This window comes from Paroedura picta, chromosome 3 (genome assembly GCF_049243985.1).
Source record: "Paroedura picta isolate Pp20150507F chromosome 3, Ppicta_v3.0, whole genome shotgun sequence".
NCBI lineage: Eukaryota > Metazoa > Chordata > Lepidosauria > Squamata > Gekkonidae > Paroedura > Paroedura picta.
The window spans coordinates 94,841,974-94,856,874 of NC_135371.1; the positions used below are offsets into that span (position 1 = coordinate 94,841,974).

The 14,901-nt window shown below is 43.6% G+C and overlaps 1 protein-coding gene across 1 annotated transcript in view; it reads left to right on the top strand.

Annotated features, from left to right (window-relative positions):
- Positions 1-14,901, top strand: part of PDLIM4 (PDZ and LIM domain 4) — a 114,910-nt gene that overhangs the window by 87,183 nt on the left and 12,826 nt on the right. Inside the window, exon 4 of the mRNA XM_077326893.1 lies at positions 12,911-13,089. Within this exon, the coding sequence (XP_077183008.1) occupies positions 12,911-13,089 (179 nt within the window). The remainder of the gene's footprint in view (positions 1-12,910; positions 13,090-14,901) is intronic.

The window sequence follows — 14,901 nt, forward strand, 5'->3', positions numbered from 1 at the left end:
AGGAGTGTGGACAGTTGGCTTGCTTAGCAGGAGCTAACCTATCCAGCAATCCAGGAGTATTTCCTTGGTTGGTCAGTCTATCAAGGACTGGGAATGGGTCCGTTTCTCACCCAGCCAGCTGGAAGGGTTTGCTGTGCTTAGCTGGCATGGACACAATAGGGGATGCAAACACTGATTTATGGAGTGATGACCAAGCATTCTGCCTAGGGCCCCAACATGGTCAAAACATGGAACCCAGGGGAACTCAGTGAGTCATATGCTTGCTGATTTGCGGCTGCCTTTCAGGAGTTTAAGGGCGTTTCCCTCAGTGAACCAGAGGTTCAGTGGCTGGAGCTCAGCAGCTGGGTCAATGTATATGGGTCCACCTTATGAGTCTACCTTTAAATTATTTTAGGTTGGATGTCAATGCTGCTGCTAATGCTGGGGTGGGGCAGGGAATCGTGTACCGAAGGAGCAGGGTGGGAATGGGGCCTGTTTCGCCTCGTTCTGTGGTGGGTTTGCATGGGATGGAGCCTGTTGGCAGGGTGTCCGGTGTGCGATCAGACTCCCTGGGGTTCGGGACCTCCGTAAGAGGTGGCATGTAAATGAGCGCAGTTTACCCAGTTGGGAGGCCAGGGGCTTGTTTAGCCAGTCGGCCTAGGACAGCCAAATGAGGTAGACGCCCATTTGCTCCCCCACATGGGTCACTTCCCTTAGGGCGGACTTCAGTAGGCAAGGGGATCTGCTCTCCCGCCTGGGAATGCTACAGGTCCCCAGGGCTTATTTTCTAGAAAAATGCAAACAACTGTAGCCAAAAGCTCAAGTAAATTTTCTAACTTTTTGAAGAGCTTTTGTTTTAGTCTTTAATTCATAATTTTTCATTTCTTTCCTAGAGATTTTTGTAATATGTCAAACAATCTCACTAATTTTAATGGAAAAAAAGAATACAGTTGTATTCTCAGATCCCATTTTTGTTTCTAATTGCAATAAGGCAATCTGAACCATGTTCCCTTTTCTCCCACTTTCTGGAGTGCTACCATATTTTGAAGGAAGATGCTGGTGAACACATGTAAAGCTCACTAAATGTAGACCTTAATTAAAGGATTTATTGGAAGGAAATCTGGTAGCTTTAAGTGCCCCAGGCAACTTAAAATACCTCTCAAGAGATAGCATTTAACCCAGGTTGTGACACAATGAGCTATTTCTCTGCCAAAGTTACTATAATATATTTTCTTCTGCACACTGCTGAGGACAGGAGGTCCTACATTCTGCTTCAATTCCCATTTTCTGGAATATGTTCTTATAAAACAAAATAAAAGTGCAGATTTGATATATTCTGTGTAACATTGTTGGTGCAAATTATCCATAAAATATTTTAAGAAGAAAGCGTGTTGTGAAAATAGGCTGGTCATGAGGAAAGCAATCAATGGAATCTAAAGATTAAATTTAACAATTTCAGTGTAAAAAAAAAACCCTACCAAATCTGATAGACCTAGCTTCAAGAAATAATGTATGAGAAATTTACTTGTATGGCATTTGGTTAGGGATGCCAGGCTCTAGGTGGCACCAGAGATCAGTTTCCCTGGAGAAAGTGCATGCTTTGGACAGGGTGCAGTGGCATAGTACCAAAGGGAGGTCTCTGTCCTCCCCAGGTTCTGCCCCCAAATCTCCATGAATTTCCCAACCTGGAGCTAGACACTTGGCCAGCCCCCCCCCCCCTTCACAAATTGTCATGGCAGACCTGACAACCATAGTTTTGCTCAGCTTGTTCCTTTGTTTCTGCATTCATTTCAGCTGACCGATCTTCTTTGTTTTGCAGTTTAGGTGACATGGAGCAGTCTCTTTGTCAATTAACATACCTATCACTTTCTGCCTTATTTTTATACTGCCATTCTGAAAGGAGGAAACTGTAATCCTTATTGGACAATGGTAAGGCAGATGATGAGGTGTAGAGAGCTGGTTTTGAATGCCTAGCAACAAAATATGAGAGCAAGTAGTATGTATCCCGTCTCAAGCTTTCAGGGGGAGGCGGGTAATAAATAAAATAAAATAAAATAATCCAATGAAAGTGTTCAAGTATTATGGGATAACAGTTTCTTGTGATATCCCAGATGGGCCCTTTATAAATATTGTATTCCAGTCACCAGGTTATACATTATTATTTAGCAGTTGGCATGTGAATCCTTTTAAGAGGAATTTTTCTCAAGGGTGAAGTGCATGTTAGACATCTGAGCATTCAGGAGGGCCTTTGTGTCATTGGTTTTATATTTTTGATGAGGTGTATATTCCTTAGTGCTAAATTTGTAAAATACCACAGTAGATTCTATGACATTCTTTAGTGTTTTATAAATGCTATCTTAATTCCTGAAACCTCTCTCTTTTGAACTCCTTGACAGTTCTTTCTGTGTCAAGCAAACAAATTAGGATTTTTTTTTGCTGAATGGGTAGTTGCTTGACTTCATCTTTGTTTCACAAAACATAAGTTGAAATCTAATGTGAAAAAATAGGGTTTTTGTTCTCAGAAGCATAAAGCATAAAGATAGAAGACATTTTTAAAAATAAGTTTAAGAAACAATAAAAACAAAAATATTTATTTATTTTATTTATTTATTTAGATATTTATTTATTTTAAATAGCGATCAGTTAACCTCAAACATGTGAAATAGGCAAGGTTTTGAACTTTGAAGGAATAATAATGAATATATCAATATTTCCAAGGGTAATGTCACATATTTCAGGTTCTTCTTGAGAATCCATGGGCAAGGAAACTCTAGTTCACAGTAGAAGAATTTCCAGAGAACAAAGGCCAGGAGAGAGACCAAATGCAAAAAAGCAAAGATGAGAAAACTCTTGTAGGACTGAATTATTACCTTCTGGTTCCTGTCAACTGGCTCCCTGGAGCTTCACAATTTGAAACTACTAAAGGCTGAAAATTTACATGATTTAGAAAGACAGTTCCTGTTCAGAGAGAGAACATGTTGAATATATTTAGTATTCTGGTCCAATCTAATTCCTATGATAACATTGATTAGGAACACTATATTCAAGTTTCCTGGGTTGTTTCTTTTGTATTTATGCAAATAGTAAATTATTCAGGTCAGGCATATTACTTGTGCCATATCTCAGTTGCTTTGCCCCTCTTCATTGTATCTACCACACAAAAAAACTGTTGAGGGATTATTGAAAGGTTAATTTACCCTCATGATAGGATTTTCTCAGTTCTTTGCTGAGAGAACAGCAAAGCAGAGAAAACTTGAGCAGGTGGGAATTGAGCTCCCTCTTCTGCCAGCAGAGATTCCATTGATAGCCTCTGATGGGAGTACAGAAGAACAGAAGAGGATTTCATCTAACTCGTCCTTTCTCTGCTGCCCCTCTGCTGCTATTGGAATGAAAAGGAATTGTTGGAATTGCAAAGGAAATGTTGGAATTGCAAGTATTTTAGTGAAGTCAGTTTGGTGAAGACAGGGTTGTTGTTAATCTACTAAGGTTCACCTGTGTGCTCACTAGTGACACCAAAAGGTTACTGGTGAGATTGCAGGGACCTGAAACCATGTCCAGGGGAAATTCCACTCCTCATGGCCTGAGAGATCCCATTGTTTAGGCAGGGCTGCTGTCGACTTGCTCTTTCTTCAGGAAGAGAAAGATCCTCTGTTTCTATGGGAAAAGGAGTTCTCCATTAAGCTCTCAGCTCTCTCCATCTGCTGATGTGTGGTGATGCAGCCCTAGAATCATAGAATAATAGAGTTGGAAGGGACCTCATGGGTCATCTAGTCCTTATTCTTATTCTTGCTTTAAATATAACTAAAGAAGCCTTTTTTGGTATGTATGGCAGCCTAGCCATAGGGCTTGTAATGTGTTTCTTTGTAACTACTTTTTAAGCTTTTGTGCTTTGCTTCAGTAAGGAGCCTAAAGCAGATGAATATGATATATATTTATGTATAATCTTTCCAGTAAAGATTCTTATTTTAAACCTCAAGGCACTGTGAGTCTGGATCTACGCCTAATCCACAAAGGTAACTATTAACTGCAAACACTATGCAACATTATTTTTCTGCAGTAATCTAGAACCAACTCTAGTCCAAAAGTCCCAACAGGAAAGGAAACATCTATTCTTGTGTTATTCATGAAATCCAGCTGTCTTTGATTTTTATTAAAAGGTGCTATAAGTTTTCTTGGATCAGCATCTTTTTAATGTTCATTGGCTGTATTTTAATATTTTAATACTCTGAAGCCAAATATCTGGCAGAGCTATTATATAGTTATAAAGGCCCAGTGTACTAGTTGACATGACTCAGCAGGTAACGCAGCAGGTAAGCCGAAAGGTTTTCCTCCAAAGGAATACAGCTGCATACCTAGTCCCAAACATTGACAAAATATTCCCCAAAACAACTTTAATACCTGAACTGGAGCTTTTCAAGGGTTGCCAACAGGACTGGAGAAAAATGACCTATCCCTTTAATAAAGGCTTACTGTCTGACAATTGGTAGCTGAAACATTCAATGGCATGGAGGTCATTGAACCTCTACTAAAGGGTTGAGCCATTCCTCCTCCCATCCAACTGCCAACTAGGGTTGCCAGGGCCACACCCATGAATCTCAGGAACTTTTGGAGGGGTGGACCCAAGTATGGGGAAGTGCTGCTAGTGCTTACCTCCTGACCATCAGAGTAAGGAGCTTGAGCTTGGGAGAAAAGGTGAGCAGTCATCTTGAACACATGACTGCAAGATGAGCAGACCATGCAGTGAGAACCTCTTAAGCAAAGGTGCCTACTCTGTAATATCAGATAGGGTATGTTTTAGCAGAGGAAAAAATAATTGCATTTCATCCAGTTTATTTTACGTCTCTTTTGCTCAACTCTGTGCTGTGCTAAACATCTGCTTTTGAACCTTGGGCTTATCTGCACTGAAATACTATTTTTAAAACATGATTTTCAAAAGTAAAAAAATTAAACTCCTGCATGGGGAAAAAATATCCACAGCCAGCTTTGAACTCGTATTGTGATTACAAGGCAAATAACTTGGTGGCCCTGGGGAGAGTTCCCCCCCTCCATGAAGCCCATGAAGGTATAAACATCCTGAGGTAAGGACAAATTGTCTTTACTTCTGATATTAATGCTTATCAGATAACTTAAGGGGGAAGTGTTCAATGAAACCACCAGAAGTTAGAGGTGCTTCTCCAGCTGAAAACCAACCAATCAGTAGAGACCAATCAACAGACCAATCAAAGAAAGGGAGGAGGGAGAAAAAAATCTCGGTAATCAGCCCCTGCGATAACTGGTTTTTCCAGTTTCCAGGGAGAAGAGTGTATTTGGGTGCACGGCCTGGGTTAATGCTCTTTCCAGTCAGGGGAAATGATTGTTGTAGATCTCTGGCAAGATCTGAGTCTGAATCGAACATAAATCAGCAGGACCGAGAGTGAAAAAAACATGTGCAGGCTCAGCCCGTGTTATTTTAATAAATCTTTTATAAATTTGAAATTGGCTGTGGTTCTCTGATCCATGTAGTACTCCCCCATCTTGGAAACGCTAGTCTAGTCTTGGGTCAGGGGAGGGAGGTTGGCAAGCTGCTTCTCTGGAGGGGAGTACCTTTGCAGTCATTTGTCCCTTCAGTGCTCACATGCTGGGGCTGTTGGAGACACAGGAGCAAGGCCTCAGGTGTGAAAGGGGCAGCTTGGAGTCTTGGTTCTCCCAGCTCATGGCCCTGTACTACAAAAAAATGGGTGCAATGTGTGTTACCCAGAGAGAGTCCTGGCTGCCCTCCTGAAGTTGGCAACCAGCCAGCATAGCAGGTGGCCAAGGTGGAACTGGACTTGCAAGGCAAAAGTAGGCCAGTTCCATCACAAGGTTCATATCAGTTCTTTTTGGAAGAAATGCTAAGTTGTAAAAGGTTTGCTTTCCATGTTCTTTTTTGAAGAAACTGTGAGTGGTAAAAGGTTTTTTTCCATCATTTTGCCACAAAAAACAAAAATTAGGAACCCATCTCTTGTAAAAGAGCTAATTTTAACCAGACTTCCATTTCCGTACAGAGAAATATTTGAAAAACCATATAATATATCATTCTAGCAGGACTACTTAAGAGTGTCACCATCTTTGTGTACATCAGTTAAGTATTATGTCCTCTGGAAAGCACTGAGGCAGTAATTATAGCTTTGTGGAAGAACTCAATGTCCATTTAGATCTCATTCTCTAATACTAAGTGGTTTTAAAAATGCCAAAGATAGGGACTGAAATCTTAAGATTAAAGAAGTAGCCATTCCTTTAATAGAAAGACTGTGTGAGAGATGACCTGGGCAGAGTCTGTACTTACTTTGTTTATTCCATTGTCAATCCTGTTGAATTCAGATCAATTTGAACTCTGGTCTTCCCCCCCCCCCCCATTGAAACAGGAAAGTGTTCTGCACATAGTTAGGGTAGTTCAGAAGGGGGGAGGGAGCCAAGCCTCTTTCTTTCTTTTCTTGAGGGGGGGGGGAGAGAGGATCAAAGAAAGCAGAGGAGGGAGAAAGAATCCAAGACCGACAGAAGTTGAGAGAAATTAAGGGCTTCTCCTTTAAGGCAAGCTTGTCACATGGGCATCTTTGGCCAATTTGGGCATCTCTACCATGGAGGTTCAAACAGCCTGCTTTCCCAATCCGAATCTTGAAATATTAAGCATTAAAAGCACTCTAAGATATCGCACAATAAAGGTAGGGTCACTCCGGATCAATCCTTCTTGCTGCAGAAGGAAAATTTAAATTGCCCCAAATCAAAATGGAAATCGCATTCTGTGTAGACGGCAGGGACTGAATCGACCTGGGATTGGAATAAAAGGCTCCATGCAGTTTACACCCTGGTGTAATAGCTCCCAGTAGAGCTGAGTGCCCTGATGGAGCTGGTACAGTTCTGCAGGGCCTGCAAGATGGAGCTCTTCCGCTAAACATTTGGTTGAGGCCAAGTTGTAGAAGATTGAGGGTCCCTCCTTAGGATGCTCTGAATATCTAGGGCAGATAGTCTGGTGGTGGGTGCAGGGTATTGAATGGGGGGGGATCAGATGAGTTATGCCACCTGGGAATTTTAGGTGTGGGGTATTGGACAGGAAGGGGAGGGAATCAGAGGGGTTATGCTGCCTGGGAATTTTTATTATATTACCAATGTTTTATGGGGGGGGGGGGTATTGTGAACTACATAGCCAGCTTCGTCTGGGAGTGGCAGTCAATCAATTCTGGAAGTATATGGGGTGGGCAAAAGGTTATCTGCTTTATCCTCTCCCTTTCCCTCTCTGAGAAGCAGAGGTATCCTACCAGGCCAGACATCTTGGCTCTTCCTGCCCATTCCACTAGCTGTGTTAACTCCAAGCCAAGCACAGCTGAAGGCAGGACAGAGGTACTCCAAAAAGCTGAGTGGCTGAGAGCAGCTGATCGAGAAATACATCTTGTTTCTTGCTTGCTCATACCCAGCCCAGTACAGCATCCAAATTGAAGCATGGCTTGGGAATTAGGATGGTGACGAAAGCAACAGAAATGTCTGCTCCTCAGTTGCTGAACAAAGAAAAGTAGAGGGAAGAGCCAGGATCGCTGCTTTTAGAAGGCAAGTTGGAAGGAAGGAGAATAGAAGCAGAGGTATTTAGGGGAGTAGCTGAGATGTTGGAAGACATGAAAATATGATAGACACTTAACTGGTATTGTATAGAAATCTAATATTTTCCTTGTTGTTGTTGTTGTTGTTATGTGCGAAGTCGTGTCCGACCCATCGCGACCCCATGGACAATGATCCTCCAGGCCTTCCTGTCCTCTACCATTCCCCGGAGTCCATTTAAGCTTGCACCTACTGCTTCAGTGACTCCATCCAGCCACCTCATTCTCTGTCGTCCCCTTCTTCTTTTGCCCTCAATCGCTCCCAGCATTAGGGTCTTCTCCAGGGAGTCCTTCCTTCTCATGAGGTGGCCAAAGTATTTGAGTTTCATCTTCAGGATCTGGCCTTCTAAGGAGCAGGCAGGACTGATCTCCTCTAGGACTGACCGGTTTGTTCGCCTTGCAGTCCAAGAGACTCGCAAGAGTCTTCTCCAGCACCAGAGTTCAAAAGCATCAATTCTTTGACGCTCGGCCTTCCTTATGGTCCAACGTTCGCAGCCATACATTGCAACTGGGAATACCATAGCCTTGACTAAACGCACTTTTGTTGGTAAGGTGATGTCTCTGCTTTTTAGGATGCTGTCTAGATTTGCCATAGCTTTCCTCCCCAGGAGCAAGCGTCTTTTAATTTCTTTGCTGCAGTCCCCATCTGCAGTGATCTTGGAGCCCAGGAAAATAAAATCTGTCACTATCTCCATTTCTTCCCCATCTATTTGCCAGGAATTGAGAGGGCCGGATGCCATGATCTTTGTTTTCTTGATGTTGAGTTTCAAGCCAACTTTTGCACTCTCCTCCTTCACCCGCATCAACAGGCTCTTTAGTTCCTCTTCACTTTCTGCCATTAGAGTGGTATCATCTGCATATCTGAGGTTGTTGATATTTCTCCCTGCAATCTTGATCCCAATTTGTGACTCCTCTAATCCCGCATTTCTCATGATGTGCTCCGCATACAAGTTAAATAGGCAAGGCGACAGTATACAGCCTTGCCGAACTCCTTTCTCAATTTTGAACCAGTCAGTGATTCCATGTTCAGTTCTCACTGTTGCTTCTTGACCTGCATATAAATTTCTCAAGAGACAAATAAGATGCTCTGGTATTCCCATCTCTTTAAGAACTTGCCACAATTTGTTGTGCTCCACACAATCAAAGGCTTTAGCATAGTCAATGAAGCAGAAGTATACGTTCTTCTGGTACTCCCTAGCTTTCTCCATGATCCAGCGTATGTTGGCAATTTGATCTCTAGTTCCTCTGCCTCTTCGAAATCCTGCCTGTACTTCTGGAAGTTCTCGGTCCACATATTGCTGGAGCCTAGCTTGTAGGATTTTGAGCATAACTTTGCTAGCATGAGAAATTAGTGCAATGGTGCGGTAGTTTGAACATTCTTTGGCATTGCCCTTCTTTGGGATTGGAATGTAAACTGACCTTTTCCAATCATGTGGCCATTGTTGAGTTTTCCAAATTTGCTGGCATATTGAGTGTAGCACTTTTACTGCATCGTCCTTTAAGATTTTGAATAGTTCAACTGGAATGCTGTCACCACCACTAGCTTTATTGTTGCTCAGACTTCCTAAGGCCCATTTGACTTCACATTCCAGGATGTCTGGCTCCAGGTCAGTAACTACCCCATTGTGGTTATCAGGGATGTTAAGCTCGCTCTTGTATAGTTGTTCTGTATAATTTTGCCACCTTTGTTTAATCTCTTCTGCTTCTGTGAGGTCCCTACCATTTTGGTCCCTTATCATACCCAACTTTGCATGAAACGTTCTCTTCATATCTCCAATTTTCTTGAAAAGATCTCTGGTCCTCCCCATTCTATTGTTTTCTTCTATTTGTTTGCACTGTTCATTTAAGAAGGCATTCTTATCTCTTCTAGCTTTTCTCTGGAATTCTGCATTCAATTGGGTGTATCTTTCTCTTTCTCCCTTGCCTTTCACTTCCCTTCTTTCCTTAGCTATTTGTAAAGCTTCCTCAGACAGCCATTTTGATTTCTTGCATTTCTTTTTCTTTGGGATGGTTTTAGTTGCTACCTCTTGTACAATATTGCGAACCTCCGTCCATAGTTCTTCAGGCACTCTATCTATCAGATCTAATTCCTTAAATCTATTTGTCACCTCTACTGTGTATTCTTCGGGGATATGATTTAGTTCATACCTGAGTGGCCTAGTGCTTTTCCTTACTTTCTTCAATTTAAGCCTAAATTTTGCAACAAGAAGCTCATGATCTGAACCACAATCAGCTCCTGGTCTTGTTTTTATTGACTGGATAGAACTTTTCCATCTTTGGCTGCAGAGCACATAGTCAATCTGATTTCTGTGTTGACCGTCTGGTGATGTCCATGTGTAGAGTCGTCTCTTGGGTTGTTGGAAAAGAGTGTTTGCTATGACCATTGTATTCTCTTGACAAAATTCTACCAGCCTGTGCCCTGCTTCATTTTGTACTCCAAGGCCAAACTTGCCTGTTATCCCGGTTATCTTTTGGCTTCCTACTTTAGCATTCCAGTCCCCCATGATGATAAGCACATCATTTTTTGGCGTTGCTTCTAGAAGGTGTTGTAGGGCTTCATAGAACTGATCAACTTCATCCTCTTCCGCAGCAGTGGTTGGGGCATAGACCTGGATCACTGTGATGTTGAATGGTTTGCCTTGGATTCGAACTGAGATCATTCTGTCATTTTGGGGATTGTATCCCAAGACTGCTTTTCCTACTCTCTTATTGATTATGAAGGCTACTCCATTTCTTCTGCGAGATTCTTGTCCACAGTAGTATACCTGATGGTCATCTGAATTAAATTCACCCATTCCTGTCCATTTTAGTTCACTGATTCCTAAAATGTCGATGTTCAGTCTTGTCATTTCTTGTTTGGCCATGTCCAGCTTGCCTTGATTCATGGATCTGACGTTCCAGGTTCCTATGGAATAAAAATCTTTACAGCATCGGACTGTCTTTTCGCCACCAGTTACTTCCACAACTGAGCGTCCTTTCGGCTTTGGCCCAGTCGCTTCATTCATTCTGGCGCTACTTGTACTAGCCGTCTGCTCATCCCCAGTAGCATATTGGACACCTTCCAACCTGAGGGGCTCATCTTCCGGCGTCATATCGTTATGCCTATTGGAACTGTCCATAGAGTTTTCATGGCAAAGATACTGGAGTGGTTTGCCATTTCCTTCTCCAGTGGATCACCTTTTGTCAGAGCTCTCAGCTATGACCTGTCCGTCTTGGGTGCCCCTGCACGGTATAGCTCATAGCTTCACTGAACTACGCAAGCCCCCTTGCCACAACAAGGCAGCGATCCTTGAAGGGGGATTTTCCTTGTTACATTTTAATTAACTAATTAAAATTAAATGGCTTATCATTTACATTCCGAGAGTCTCCTATCAACAGCATTTTGTGAAAATCAATGGGATTCCCAGTGGTCATGAATAGGGATGGGCACAAAGTGATTAAAAAACTTAAATCCATCACGAATTTGGCCAGTTCATCATCTCCTAAACCGAGGTTCAGAGGAGGAACCACCCTTGATTACATGGGGGTTCAGGCCATTTAAACTCTCCATTTCACTTCCCCCTCAATTTGAAACACAGGGAAGCGAAACAGAGGTTTTAAATGGCTGGCAGCCATTTCGACCTCACAGCAGGCAAGCACATAATTCCAAGTGAGAGGAAGCAAAATGGATCCCTAAAATGGCCACCAGCCATTTCAGTGCTCCATTTTGCTTGGGGAGCAAAATAGACCTGCCTGAATCCTGTCAGGACTTCTGGGTTATTTGGGTTAAGGGGTTCAGTTTGTAAACCTCAGAAGCAAACCAGAGTTTTCATGCCCATCCCTGTTTGTGAAACTCAGCTTTTCTTGGTTTTATCTTATATACTAGATTTAAAGCCCATTTCAGATGCAAATGAAATGGGAGCTAGATGGGCCGGGAGAAGGTGGTGTGCCCTACCCCCCAACCGTGGCTCTCTGGAGCCTTCTCCCCATTCCACCTTGGCCAAATGCGCCCGGCCGCCGCCATTACCTCCTTTGCCTTCCAGGCGGACGGTCGCTGCGCTGCCACGCGGCCAGGAATGCCTGGCCTCCGTCGTCCTCACACCGCCTCCTGATTCACGGACACCAAGGAAGGGCCGGCCGCTGTCCTCATCTTGCCGCCTCCAGCCGCGCCAGCTTCAAAAACGCGGCAAGGCAGCTCGGCCAGGCAGAAGGCAGCTCGGCCCACCCCCCACCCGCGGCTCTCTGGAGCATTGTAGACGCTGCGAGGCCGCTCCACCGGCTGGGAGAAGGCAGCTTGGCCCACCCCCCACCCGCGGCTCTCTGGAGCCTTCTCCTGGCCGGCGGAGCGGCCTCGCTGCGTCTACGATGTTGCGAGGCCGCTCCGCCGGCTGGGAGAAGGCGGCGTGGTCCACCCCTCACCCGTGGCTGTGTGGAGCAGCTGGCCAGATTCCCTGGCCGGGTGAAGCAGCCAATGGGGAGCCGCGCGAAACTTGGGCCGGGATGGACACTCGGAGGAGCCAATCAGGAGCCGCTTTGCGGCTCTTGATTGGCCCCTCCGAGTTTTTATCCCGGACAGGGCGCGCCCTAACTCCTCCCACACAGCCCTTACTCCTTTATTCAGTCCTTATCTTTATTTAAAGATAAGACACTTGTACATCCAGGACCAAAACAGTTCTTCAGATCAGAAACTTATAGCAACATCCTGAATAAATATCTCAGCCAAAGCGCTAAGTGTTTACATCATTATACTATCTCAAAAATAGCAGCAAAGATTCCACTCTACACACATTATTGGCTGATTCTGCACGATGCACCAGGCCAGTGCACCAGGCCGGTGGTGGCATATTGCTGAAGAGCTGCATGCTCCACAGCAGTGTCCTCCAGAAAACAAACTGGTTTCAGATTAGTTCCACTACACCAGTGGGGGGGGGGGGGCGCACAGGGGAACCCAATCTCACCTTCCTGCAAAATGAAAATGAATACCTCAGTCTACCTAACAGCACAGCAAAGTACCGCAAAGCCAACCAGGACATTGTTTACCCTCTCTGAGTCTTCCCTGAACACACAGGCCTGCAGCAGGACAGGCCATGTTGGCCCCTACAGTGAGCTAAGGGAACGTGGAAAATTCCACGTTCCCTTAGCCCAGGGTTTCTGGGGCCTGATCAACACCAGGCTCGGGAGAGCGGCAGCCTGCCGGCAGCGTCTTATGGAAACAGGGATTTGCCCTGCTTCCATATGGCTGCTCTCTCATCCACAGATACATGAATGATATTTTGCAGGAAAAGCAGCTTAATTCTGGCAATTACAGATGATGTGACCAACCTCTATTTCTTTCTTTGTTTTAGGATAATGGACCTATCCCAATCCGAAAGCCAGCAACTTTTTCACCTGTAGGAAGCCCAACAGACAACAAACAGATCTCAAACCTGCAGTACAATAATCCTACTCGACTTTATACAAATAACAACACAGATTCCAGTTTGCCATCACAAATGGGTGGTCTCTATATCACAGCTTCCCAAAGGTAAATGAATCAGGCCCTTTCCATCTTTTCACTAAAACAAAGTTTGAGTCCTGTGGCAACTTTAAGACCAACAAAGTTTAATTTTGTGCATGCAAATGAAAGCATATGCCCAGAATTAAACATTGATATTCTTAAAATGCCACTGGATTCAAACTTTGCTTTATTCCTTCAGAACAACAGGGCTACCCAACTGCATGTTTTTCACTGTTATAGTACTGCCGCTATCAGCGAGGGGAATTATTTCCCAAAGCACTTAATACAGGACAATATTCCCACGAGAGCACTGCAGTGGCCATACCTGTGGCACGGGTAAGCAACAGCGATGTGTTACTGAATCCTCCTGGGTTTGCCACCAGAAAACAAGCCACATGTATATCTCTCCCTTCTTCCAAATATCTCAAGGAACCGTACATTCTTCTCCACTCTTTTTTTTCTCTGTGAGGTGGACTAGGCTGAGAGTAATTTGAGTCAGACTAATTTGAGTCTTGATCTTCTTAGCTCAAGTCTGATACGCTAACTCGTGCCCCACACTGACTATCAAGTGGCCCCTTTGCCTTCCTCCCTGCCTCTTTCCCCTGCCCTGCTTCTCATTTTCAGGTAATATGTGATAAGTGCAACATTTTCAGATTTGTTTCAGGCCACTTCAGTCAGTGCAGCTTGTTTATAGTACATTCTCTTTCATTACACATTTCCAGATCTCTTTTACTTTTATGCTGCCCACCAATTTGCTACCCATCAATTTTTCTAAGTAACCTTTACTGTAGCTGTTTTGCAGCATTGTGCATCTATGGAGCTGGGGGAGGGGTTTAATTTAAAAATCAGAGCCCAAATCAATGTCTTTCTGGAAATCATGCTCCCCCTCAATGTTTTTACTGTTTAATTAAACATTTCCTGTTCTCATTTCCTCTTTACAATCTCAGGGGAGGGGACTGCATTGCTGGACTTTGAAATGGCAGTCTAGCTCAGGACATGGGATGCACTATCAACAATATCACCCACCGGGCCATTCCTGATCCCATATGCAGCAATAATCCTCCGCCATTTCAGTCTGGAAAGGCTAGTGATACAATTCCACTTAAAGCAATAAATATTACCTCAAACCAGGTCTTTAAAAAGATGGGAGGGCAACACAAAAAACCCTGGACTGCAGCAGTTTGGCAGAAAGTTCATCTGGCTGTAAAAGAAAGATGGCAGTTCAAAATAAATGAGCTATTGTGGGAACAACTTGTAGGTTTAGGGTTCTGCAAATCTAAGGAAACCCAAGATTTGCAGAAAAATCTAAACTTGTATAAAAAAATGATTAAATGATTTTTGGTTAATCTTTTTTTTAAAAAAAAAAGTCTTACATTTCCATTATTGTTTTTAAAGCTACAAACCACCTTAATAGGTAAAGATAAAGGTATCCCCTGTGCAAGCACCGAGTCATGTCTGACCCTTGGGGTGACGCCCTCCAGCGTTTTCATGGCAGACTCAATACGGGGTGGTTTGCCAGTGCCTTCCCCAGTCATTACCGTTTACCCCCCAGCAGCAAGCTGGGTACTCATTTTACCAACCTTGGATGCAGGATATTCCACCTTCTTTTATGTAGCCGAGTCTGCAGTTTCTTCCAAGGGGATGATGAATACATATCTATAGCACACATATTTATAACTAAGAAAGCGGAAGCTGAGTTTAATTATTATTTACACGTAGATTTCTTCAAGTTGACTTTACAACAATAAAAACTATTCCAACAGGAGAGAGGCAAAGAAGAAAAGTTAAACTGCGCACAGAAAGAGGGGAGGGGCTGATTCCAGAGCAGAGCTTTCAGAC